The sequence below is a fragment of the Ursus arctos genome, unplaced genomic scaffold (genome assembly GCF_023065955.2).
Source record: "Ursus arctos isolate Adak ecotype North America unplaced genomic scaffold, UrsArc2.0 scaffold_31, whole genome shotgun sequence".
Taxonomy (NCBI): domain Eukaryota; kingdom Metazoa; phylum Chordata; class Mammalia; order Carnivora; family Ursidae; genus Ursus; species Ursus arctos.
Genome location: NW_026622997.1, coordinates 27,083,292 through 27,093,950, shown reverse-complemented (window position 1 = coordinate 27,093,950; position 10,659 = coordinate 27,083,292). Strand labels below are relative to the sequence as shown.

General features: G+C 55.7%; 2 protein-coding genes across 4 annotated transcripts; both read left to right on the top strand.

Moving 5' to 3' along the window:
* Positions 1–1,501: 1,501 nt before the first annotated feature.
* On the top strand, positions 1,502–6,956 carry CLIC1 (chloride intracellular channel 1). Of its 2 annotated transcripts, XM_026482582.4 has the most exons (6): positions 1,502–1,775; positions 3,847–3,956; positions 4,161–4,286; positions 4,451–4,557; positions 5,369–5,550; positions 6,560–6,956. In XM_026482582.4, exons 1-6 carry the CDS (start codon positions 1,737–1,739, stop codon positions 6,719–6,721), a joined length of 726 nt encoding a protein of 241 aa, XP_026338367.2. In that variant the 5' UTR covers positions 1,502–1,736; the 3' UTR covers positions 6,722–6,956. The 2 variants fall into 2 exon arrangements, with proteins under 2 accessions (XP_026338367.2, XP_057160854.1); XM_057304871.1 differs by having other exon boundaries at positions 1,528–1,775; positions 5,369–6,956.
* Positions 6,957–7,270: 314 nt separating this feature from the next.
* On the top strand, positions 7,271–10,591 carry DDAH2 (dimethylarginine dimethylaminohydrolase 2). Of its 2 annotated transcripts, none has more exons than XM_026482573.4 (7): positions 7,271–7,496; positions 8,337–8,696; positions 8,812–8,911; positions 9,039–9,112; positions 9,276–9,395; positions 9,925–10,074; positions 10,271–10,591. In XM_026482573.4, exons 2-7 carry the CDS (start codon positions 8,400–8,402, stop codon positions 10,385–10,387), a joined length of 858 nt encoding a protein of 285 aa, XP_026338358.1. In that variant the 5' UTR covers positions 7,271–7,496; positions 8,337–8,399; the 3' UTR covers positions 10,388–10,591. The 2 variants fall into 2 exon arrangements, with proteins under 2 accessions (XP_026338358.1, XP_026338360.1); XM_026482575.4 differs by lacking the exon at positions 7,271–7,496 and adding an exon at positions 7,525–8,196.
* The last annotated feature ends 68 nt before the right edge of the window (positions 10,592–10,659 follow it).

Sequence of the window (10,659 nt, the reverse complement as noted above, 5' to 3'; positions counted from 1 at the left end):
TGAGGCGAAATACCTTGTGGGTAGCCATGCCAGCCAGCCAAAGTCAATATTGATGATCAAGCCAGCTCTAGCCATAAAGCTGTAGGAGAGAAAAAGGCAAGAAGCTGCCAAAACCTGTTTGAGCTCAGGGCTGGCCCCATCTGCCTGAGGCGTCTCCCAGAAAGGAGATCTTTGTGGGGCAGATTCTCTGATGGACATTGATCAGCTGGAACAGAAGAGGACCCTAAGAATAGGGCTGTTTTGGCCTCCTTTCCTCAGATGGAAGGGATCTTGTGTGCAGAATCTGAGGGTCATCCATGGAAGACACTCCCCCCCCCAACACACACATTCATGGAATCATTTGAAGACCTTACAGGATCTTACAATTCAAGGGAGCAAACACTGAATATATCTCCTCACTGGCAAGGAGAGAGATAGGCCTTCCCCCAGGGAGGAGAAAACCCACAGAAGAGGAAGCAGGAGAGGAAACCACTAACTGCTGGGTTTCCAGCAGCACGTCTCCACCCCAGACCTCCCTGAAGTCTCCCGTTCTTTAAGTGTCAAGGCCTGTTCTGCTCCTCTATGTCCTTGCACTCCACGGTGTTTTTCTGAAACTGTAGGTCTCTTGTTAGCAGGTGGTGAGGAAGAAACAGAAGGTATGGTAGGGTAGGAGAGAGATGCAAGATATAGAGGCCGGAATATGTCCAGTTTGAAGGACATATTAAGCCGTTTTTCAGCAGATCATAAAGAGTTTGACAAAACTCAAAAAATCAAGCTATTCTTCCTGTACCTCTCTACTTATTTGTGTCCCCAAGGACTCCATTTACATTATTCCCTCTAATCTTTGCTTAGGACCAGCTACCACCCCCTCCAGGGTCAGTGCAGCTCTATTCTAGGGCCACAATAACCCCACTCCCCCCTCCCCATTTTCTCATCTTCAAATGATAAGTGAGAAAAGGGCAAGGGGCACAGGGAGGGGCCCGGGATGGGGGCAGAAGTTGAAGCATTAAAGCTGACTAGGCTACTGAGGACAAGCAGACCTCCCCCAGCCATGAGGCCCTTTGGCCCAGCTTCTTGTTTCCCTAGCAGAAGGCCTGGGTATCTCCCCTCCCATCCCCTGCCCTACCTTTCACCACTCTCTTCCCCCAATCTCAGTGTCCACTTCCAAGTCCCTGTCCTGCTAGAGTCTGGAAGGAACGTGGGAAAAGGAATAAGCGACCACCTTTACATTCTGAAATTCCCTCCCTGGGCCCTCATGAGCTTGACCAAGCTGTTGGTGTCGTTTCTTGTGTGAGGGTGGAGTGAGAGTGTCCTCTGATTAATGCAGCAGGGAAACTGAGGCAGAAAAAAAAATCCTGTGTTCAAGGACAGACGGGTGGAGAAACAAGGAGGTTCCCAGGATTCCCTCTCCTTAACGCTCCCATCCCTTACCCTCTCCCCTCTGGACCCACTCCCTAGACCGTCGAGTCCCGCCCCCCTCCTGTCCCCTCCCCAGGTTCAGGGCGGGGCCGGTCGGTGAGTCAGCGGCTCCCAGATCTAGCCCGGGAGGGGGTAGAGCTGGAGGGGCGGGGTGTGGGGTACCCTGGGCTGGTGGGGAAGCCGTGTCTCGTGTGAGCGTGTCTCATCGGGCTTGTGTTGCGCTGAAGGGACAGCCCGAGGTCTGGGGGAGAGAATCCCTGCCTGTGAGACCCGCCTTCCCGGCCCGGGCCCCTCCCAGTTCCCCCAGCGCCGGCCGCTTCCTGGTCCCCGTCGCAACCATGGCCGAAGAACAACCTCAGGTTGAATTGTTCGTGAAGGTAGGAACACCTTCTCGCGCGTAGGCCAGCCTCCCAATTCTGGAAGGCAACTCTCACCTTTACCCAGCTCCGGCCTTAACGCCCCAATCCCTTCCCTCCCGACCCCCACCCAACCCCACGTGCAGTCTTCAGTGTGCGCGCGTTGTGGGGGCGGCCTCGGGAGGGGAAGACGATTGTTGTGAGTGCGGGTATGAGAATTCTGTGCGCGACCCTGAAAAGTTTGTAGAAGTGCAAGTTTTCAGCAGCCTAAAGGGCCGGAAGGTAGAGAAGAAAGTCCCAGGAGTTGAGAATATTGCCGGGCTGGGGCGGGGGGGGGGGGAGGGACAAGCTGATGGGAAGACTGGGAGAGAAGGGGGCAGTGGGACCCAACAGGGTGTGGGAGGATCAGAGGGAAGCATCAGGACAGGTGGTCCTACGGGAAGACCAGAGTGAGGGGTGTCTTGGGGGAGACTTGGACAAGTGTGCGAGTGTGTGTGTCTGTGTGTCTGTGTGTGTGTGGCAAGGCAGGTTTCAAGGAAGAGGGTGTGGTGAGGGAGGCTGAGAGGAGATCCAGGGGCAAGGACTGGTGGGGTGGAAGGAGATGGGAGGGTGGGAGTGGAGTAGTAGCGGGGCTGGAGAGGGGGTGGGCCCGGAAGGGTCCCCGGGACTTGGAGAAGCAAGAGAAAGGGAGGTGGCCAGATGGGAGTTTAGCTGGGGCTACCAGGATAAGTGGGGAGACGGATCAGAAGGAGGAAGAGATCTGGGTTAGGGTGTTTAGGGTTTGGGGGTTTTAGCAACAGGAGGAACAGGGTTGCCACAACTCTGTCCTGTGTGGGTGTGGATGAGAAACGGTGGTCCTTTGGCCTTCAGTGATGACAGCGGAGACAGCGGACTAGCGGACTTCACTCTTTCTGCTCTGCTCCCCTCCCCACTCACTGCAGGGGTGTTCTTACCCAATCCTGGACCTCATCTCTGCACCTCCCTCTCTGTCTGTGCCTCCTTGTTTGCACATTCCCCCCACCCTTCACTTTCCTGCCGCCTCTCTCTCCACTTCCCCCCTTTGTTCGTCCTTCTTTGTGCATTCCTGCCGCTTTCTCCCTCCTTGCTGCTTGGGGCTTCCTGGGAAGCCATTCCCTCTCCCTGTGCCCAGCCGTGCCTGGGTCCGCCCCCCCTTAGGTGTGGTCCCCACCTCACTCACACTCGCCTCAAGGGCCGTTTTTATTCCTGGCTGAGGCTGCGCTACAGATTCTGGCCTTGGGTCCAGTGAGAGGAGAGTTATCTGGAGCCGGGGCCGTGTGCTGGGAGACCCCGCAAGTAGTGTGTGGGGAAGAGGAAGGTGGCCCTCCGCTGCCCAGGCCTCAACCTCACAGGTCCCTGCCCCCACTCCTTGCCAGGAAGGAAGCTGCTGAGGCCGGAGACAGCGTGAGATGAATCACCCTCAGCCTAGGGGGAGGTCCCTTGGGGGATGAGGTCACCACTTGCCAATTAGAGGGCAGCCCCCCTCTTGCAAAGCCCTCTGCATCTTTAGGGTGAGGCTCTGGGCCCCTTGACTCCCCACCCAGCTGCCAGAAAGAGGGTGGAGGTATAGAGAACCAGAACTCTGGCTTTCAAACGCCACCATACCTTGTCCATTCGCAGGCTCTACCGCATTCAGGAGTCCAGGAATCCAGGCCTCTAGCCTACAACCCTGGCTTCACCAAAGTCCCTCTCTAGGGATGTGAGAGTTAAATAAGTTTTTGTATGTAAAGTGCTTAGAATAGCAGGTTAAAACTGTATTACTCTTTGTCTTCTCTCTCTAGGGTCGAGATCCTCCTGAGTTCTCCCAAATCCAAACCCTCTGCCTACCTCCCACCTGTCCTGAACTCTCTGGGGAACCAGAAGCTGACCTTTGCAGAAAACTTTCCCACTGATCTGCCCTAGGTTTGCTCCACCTCCAGAGTGGAGAGCCCACGCTGGGGAGAGCTTTTAGTAGTGAGACTGCATGTCATGACTAGGCAGAAAACAGCGTGATCTGAGAGTAGGAGGTGCAGAGAATGGCCTGGGGTAGGTGGGGTGTACCAGGCCTGACCTTGGGGTGGGGGTTACTTTTCAGGCTGGCAGTGACGGGGCCAAGATTGGGAACTGCCCCTTCTCCCAGAGACTGTTCATGGTGCTCTGGCTCAAGGGAGTCACCTTCAACGTCACCACTGTTGACACCAAGAGGTGGGCCAATTTCTGTTCCTCTAAACACCCCTTGTGCACACACATGTGCACACACACGCTCACCCATCTTAGTCCTTTCATCCTGCTCCTTTTCCCCCTCCCTCTACCACCCAGAGCTCCTTTTTCTTCCCACATCCCTCCACCTCCCCTTTCTGATTCTCCCTGACCCGCTTTTCTTGTCCTGATGCCTGGCCTCTTCTCCAGGCGGACCGAGACAGTTCAGAAGCTGTGCCCAGGAGGGCAGCTCCCATTCCTGCTGTATGGCACCGAAGTACACACAGATACCAACAAGATTGAGGAGTTTCTGGAGGCAGTGCTGTGCCCTCCCAGGTACAAGGGCATTTGGAAAGGAAGGGGTGAGTAGGGTAGCTGGGAGACTCTAGGAAAGAGAGAGGTTGAAGAAATGGAAAACTGAAATGGTGGTGGGCTGGAGCAGGGGAGCTGAGGCTTTTCCCCAGAGGATATCTTCTCCTGTTTCTCCTCCTGGCTTTCAGGTACCCCAAGCTGGCAGCTCTGAACCCTGAATCCAACACGGCGGGGCTGGACATATTTGCCAAATTTTCTGCTTACATCAAGAATTCAAACCCAGCACTCAATGATAGTGAGTCTCAAGGGTTGGAGGCCGGGGTCCTAGGAGGAATGGAGAATATCCAGGGATTGGGAGGCATTGGGGCACTGGAAATTCTGATATTGGGGAGATGGAGCAGATTTTGGCAAACCTTCACTGCCTCCCACCCCAGCCCCCTTATTTTTGTTTAAACCCCATATTTCCTTGCATTTTCATTGGCTGTGACTTTTAAGTTTCTCTCGTTTGTCAGCTAGCCTCTCCTGCACCACTGGGGAGGTTAGTTGGGTTGGCTGCTGGCCTGTTTTCTGGCAGAAGAGGGTTGTGCTTAAGAACAGTGACTCTAGGGGCACCTGGGTGTCTCAGTTGGTTGTGTCTGCGTTTGGCTCAGATCATGATCTCAGGGTCCTGGGATCAAGCCCTGCATCCAGTCCAGCTCCCTACTCAACAGGGAGTCTGCTTCTCCCTCTCCCACTCTCCCTGCTTGCGCTTTCTGTCTCTGTCAAATAAATAAAATCTTAAAAACAACAACGACTCTAGATCCAGACAATCTGAGTACAAACCCTACTAGCCATGTGACATTGGGCAATTCATTTAATCTCTCTGTAAATCCATTTCCAGATCTATAAAATGAGGATAACAATGCCTATTTCATGGGTTGATGTGAGAATTAAATGAGTTTATGTAAAATGCTTAGAATAACACATGGAAAACGAACTATATTTGTGTCAGATACTATTATTTTGGACTGGCCTCACCATTAGTATTCATTCACCTCCCACTCCCCAGGACCTCCAGGACTATGTCACTCTCCTGATGTTCTTACCAATTCCCCTTTCTTGCACAGATCTGGAGAAGGGGCTCCTGAAAGCCCTGAAAGTTTTAGACAATTACTTGACATCCCCCCTCCCAGAGGAAGTGGATGAGACCAGTGCTGAGGACGAGGGCATCTCTCAGAGGAAGTTTCTGGATGGCAATGAGCTCACTCTGGCTGACTGCAACCTATTGCCAAAGCTCCACATAGTACAGGTGGGTGGTCATTGTATGAGCAGAGGGTGGCCACTGGGATGGCTCTTTAAGAAGCTCCCACACAGGTTTCCCATGACAACCACTCCAAAGGTGGTTTCTTTCTTAAGATGGTTTCTATGGATTGCTACCAACAGCAGACACACCTCATTCCTTCTTGCCAGTCATTGCTGCAAGGCCATTGCTTGAGAGAATTACGTTCCATGATACAGGCTGTGGGTGCAAACAGACTGGCCGGGAGTGACATACCCCAGTGTTGCTGTAAGAGCGCTCTTCCTGTCTCTCTCACTGCCGAATCCCCCCATCAGACAAAGCAGGCTTTTCTGAAAATCAAAGCTTTAACTCTTTTTATAACATCGGTCTCCACTTTGTCTTGTGGCGAAAAATGAAAACTGCTGGTTCCCATGTTTGTGTCTTAGCCTCAGAGCTGTGGTTTAGTTTGTGAAACATAGGCCTAATGTCAGTCTGCCACAGACCTCTGTATTGAACTTCTGTGTACTAGGCACTGAAAAGATAGATGACGATTGGTCCTTGCCCTCAAAAGATTTGAAATCTAGCTAGGAAGATAGAACAGTCACATGAAAGTTAAATAGCAAAACATGATTAAAAGCCAAATGAAAAATAGGGACAAAAGTCACTATGGAAATTCAAGTGGAGAATTTTCCGATTTGTGAATTAGCATCTCGGTAAAATCAGGAAGAGAGAAAGGCACCTTGGAACTGGTGGGCTGAGAAGGGGTTGGTTGTAAATGGCCAGGATTTCAGTGAGTCGAGAGGAAGGGCGGAGACAGAAGATCGTGAGGAGTTAAGAAAGCCGACTGGAGAGGATGATTCATATGGGAGGTAAGAATCACAGGAAGAGAAGCCAGAGAGTGGGGGTTCTTGAATGCCTGGACAGGAAGGCTAGATTTTATCCTGTTAAGTCTTGGGAGAAGGAAAAGACCAAGAACCTGGCAGCCAGTGTGGGTCCCCTGAGGCTAACATGTTGGTCCCTCTGCTCTCCGCACCCCCAGGTGGTATGTAAGAAGTACAGGGGATTCTCCGTCCCGGAGGCGTTCCGTGGAGTGCATCGGTACCTGCGCAATGCCTATGCCCGGGAAGAGTTTGCCTCCACCTGTCCGGATGATGAGGAGATCGAGCTGGCTTACGAGCAAGTGGCCAAGGCCCTCAAATAAGTGCCTCCTGAGGCTCTGTCTCCCCTCTCCATTTTCTCTACAAAGACACCAGCGGGTTTCCACGTGGCTATCCAAGGGACACACTCCAAAATGGCCAGTGGGCAGAGAATCCTGGAGCACTTGTGCAGGGCTGGCTGGGGGGCTGAGGGGAGAGATGGGGAATCTAGGTAAGATTTTTATTGTGGGGTGGTGCGGGTAGGACAATGTATTTCAGTAATAAAATACAGAATGAAAATACAGTGTCGTTTTACACAAAGGGGGCTTGAGTGTGGGTAACACGGAATGAAAGGTGGGTCAGTGACCTTTAGCTCAGGGCCGAAGCCAGGAATTTAGAAGAGGGGTATTTGTGGTCAGGCTTCCATCTTTCGTGCCGGTCCACCATAACGCTGTCTTGTGGTCCATGTCGCATTTGCAGCCCAGCCGCCAGGGCCAGCCAGATGTGGGTGGGCCTGGGCAGCACTCACGGGGCGGGGCCGAGTTCTGAGGAGGGGAACGCGGTCCCCGTGGGGTGGGCGCGGCGTAGCAGGGCGGAATGGGCGTGGTCTCGAGAAGCCCTGCCCCGTCCCGCTTAGACAATGCCCCGGAGCCGCCAGACCGTCGCGCCCCCGCCCCACCGTAGTTCTTGAGCTCGCCTACCCAGGGACCCCTCAAAAGCCAAGAGCTCCAGTCCCCGAGGCTTGAAGACTAGGACTCCCATCTCCAACCAACTCTGTCCTCAGGGGGGTGGGACCCCAGCCAAGATCACAGAGCGCAGGAGTCGCGGTGGCCGCTGGAGGTGAGTCTAGGGGTTGGCGATGTCCCCTGGACGGTGTGCGGGCCGGAGCTTGAGGGTGCCGGGCCCGTGCTTGCAACGGACAGAGTGCGGGAGGCCGAAATTTGGGTGCGGAGCTGAATGGGGTAGACTTTGGGGAAGATGGACCGGGAGACAGGGTCCTGGAGCCGGGAGCGGCGTCTGCTCCCTGGGACCACGCCCCCGGTTTCCCCGCCCCTTGGATTTCGTTTTTAGACCTCTCCCAGTCCTCCGGGACTTGGTCTGGTTTATACTGGGTCGCGCTAGGGGCAGCACGACCGGCCGGGTTGGAGAGAAGCTATTTAACTCCTTAGGTTCTAATTCCTCCCTCGTTGCCCCTCTTCCGCTCTCTCGTTTGGGCATTAAGGACTTCCACTTCCCTGTCCCTGAATCTCTCCCCAGCTGTCTCCTCCTGTCCCATAACCCCTTTGGGTCCCTCGCCGCACTTCGGGTCCCTATGGCAGCGAGCAGCTGAGGGTTAAGGGGGCGGGGCCGTTGCATTTTTGGGGAGTGAGCGCATCCTAGCGGCTGCCAAGAGGGGCGCCTAGCAGGGACCTCGCGAAGCCCCCGAACAGGGGCAACAGGTGTTTTGAATATTAGGGGTCCAGGTCTTGTTGCTCGGACTCCCTCCCAAGAAGCAGACCCAGAAGGGTGCGGGATGGAATGGGGTCGGCAGGAGAGGAAGGTCTGGAGGGGGTGGGGCGAAGTGGGAGGGGCGCCCGGAGATGGCAGAAGGAAGACCCGGGCGCTCTTAACCACCCCCCTACGCCCTTCTGTGGATGTCTCTTTCTCTGCCTCCCCCTTTCTGTCTCTTCTCCCACGCAGGTGAAGTAAAAAGAGAAAACTAAGAAATCAGCGCGGCCGGAGAGGGAAGACTGTGTGGATGGGATGGGGACGCCAGGGGAGGGGCTGGGCCGCTGCTCCCATGCCCTGATCCGGGGGGTCCCGGAGAGCCTGGCTTCGGGGGAGGGTGCGGGGGCTGGCCTCCCAGCTCTGGACCTGGCTAAAGCTCAGAGGGAGCACGGGGTACTGGGGGGTAAACTGAGGCAGCGATTGGGGCTGCAGCTGCTAGAACTGCCTCCTGAAGAGTCGCTGCCGCTGGGACCGCTGCTTGGTGACACCGCCGTGATCCAAGGGGACACGGCCCTAATTACGCGTCCCTGGAGTCCCGCCCGCAGGCCGGAGGTGAGCACCAGGGTCGGGGATTGGAGGGTAAGGGGAAAGGAGGAGCTGGACGTGCGGGGCTTTAAGAATTGCGGGTGGGAATGTCTCTGCCCCGCGCCCTCTTTCCTGCCCGAAGGTCGAGGGAGTCCGCAAAGCCCTTCAGGACCTTGGGCTCCGGATTGTGGAGATGGGGGATGAGAACGCGACGCTGGATGGCACTGATGTTCTCTTTACGGGTGAGGCTGAGGTGCCTGCATCCCTGGGGCTTGGCATTGGGAAGCATCGTTGGGGAGACTAGGCCACGTCGGGCCTTGTTTCCAGCTCAGTCTCGCTCTCAAACCTCCGCGGCCTCCCTGGGCTCAGGCCGGGAGTTTTTCGTAGGCCTCTCCAAGTGGACCAATCACCGAGGAGCTGAGATCGTGGCGGACACGTTCCGGGTGAGGAGCGGGACCAGCTTCGTGCTGGGGAAGTGGGGAGCGGATGGGGTAGGAGGGGCGCAGGGAGGGGGCGCGGAGTAGGGAGGAGCCCAGAGCAATCTGTGTTTGAGGGAATCCCCTCACCCCTCCCGCGTCCCTGAATAATTTCCCTTGTTGCCCCTAGGATTTCGCTGTCTCCACAGTACCGGTATCGGGCCCCTCCCACCTGCGCGGCCTCTGCGGCATGGGGGGACCCCGCACTGTCGTGGCTGGTAGCAGCGACGCTGCCCAAAAGGCTGTCAGGGTGAGGAGGGGCGGGGTTGGAGTGGGGCAGGTTGGGGCGCGGCCAACAAAAGTGGGCGTGGCTCCTGGCTCGGGAGGCGGAAAGCCGGGAGGTTCAGAGACTTAATTCCAACCCCGGCCCTCACGGAGCCGTCCATCTAGCATGAAAACACGTCAGAAAGCAAGAAGTCACTATAGCAGGACAGGGACGCGGAACACAGTCGATTAACATCGTCTTCCCGGGTTTCAGGAAACTTCCCAAAGGTGGCATCTAAGCTATGACGAAGAATGGATGAGATTGACTGGTGGGGGCTGGAGAAGGGGAGAAGAGGGTTGCGGGTAGTAAGAACTGCGTGTGTGTCCGAGGTGGAACCTAACAAAGGTCACTAAAACGCTTAGAACAGTGCCTGACACATACTAAGGGAAGTGCTTCCTATCATGATTATACAACAAATGTAGCTGTGTCCCCAGTCCTTAATGGTGGTAGGGCCATCAGACTTGGTTGTGCAGTGGCTCTAGGACGTGACCACTTCCTCTTTCCTCTCTCTCAGGCGATGGCAGTGTTGACAGACCACCCCTACGCGTCCCTGACCCTCCCAGATGACGCAGCTGCTGACTGTCTCTTTTTGCGACCCGGGCTGCCTGGTGTGCCCCCTTTTCTCCTGCACCGTGGAGGCGGGGACCTGCCCAACAGCCAGGAGGTGAGGGAGAGCAGGAGCTCCACCACCACCAACAACCAGAGGAAGGAGTCTCAGGCCTTCCTGGTGGGATGAAGATGGGGTACCTTCTCTAGAAGCAAGGGGGGGGGGGAGTGCCACTCTGAGCTGGCTCCAAGAAGGGCCTGGCTGTGGCCTCAGGGTCTTACTCCCCTCTCCCCGCTTCATGTCCTCCCTGCAGGCACTGCAGAAGCTCTCTGATGTCACCCTGGTACCTGTGTCCTGCTCGGAACTGGAGAAGGCAGGCGCCGGGCTCAGTTCCCTCTGCCTGGTGCTCAGCACGCGCCCCCACAGCTGAGGGCCTGGCCTTAGGGTTCTGGCTGGCCAGGGTTAGGGCAGCATAGGGAGTAGAAGGGGAAGGAGGCTTAGATAGAGGACGGTGAATAAGTAGTAGTGGGGAGAAGGCCCCAAAATGGGGGGGAGGGCTTAGTGTGGGAAAAGGGATAGAGTCCATTGGGTGAGTCCTCTTCCTCAGAACTAATAAAACAGAACTGACCTTTTAGACTGGGCTGTGGCTGGTGTCTTACTGGGATAGGGCAGGGCTGAAATCTGAGGTTGAGGTTAGTCTTT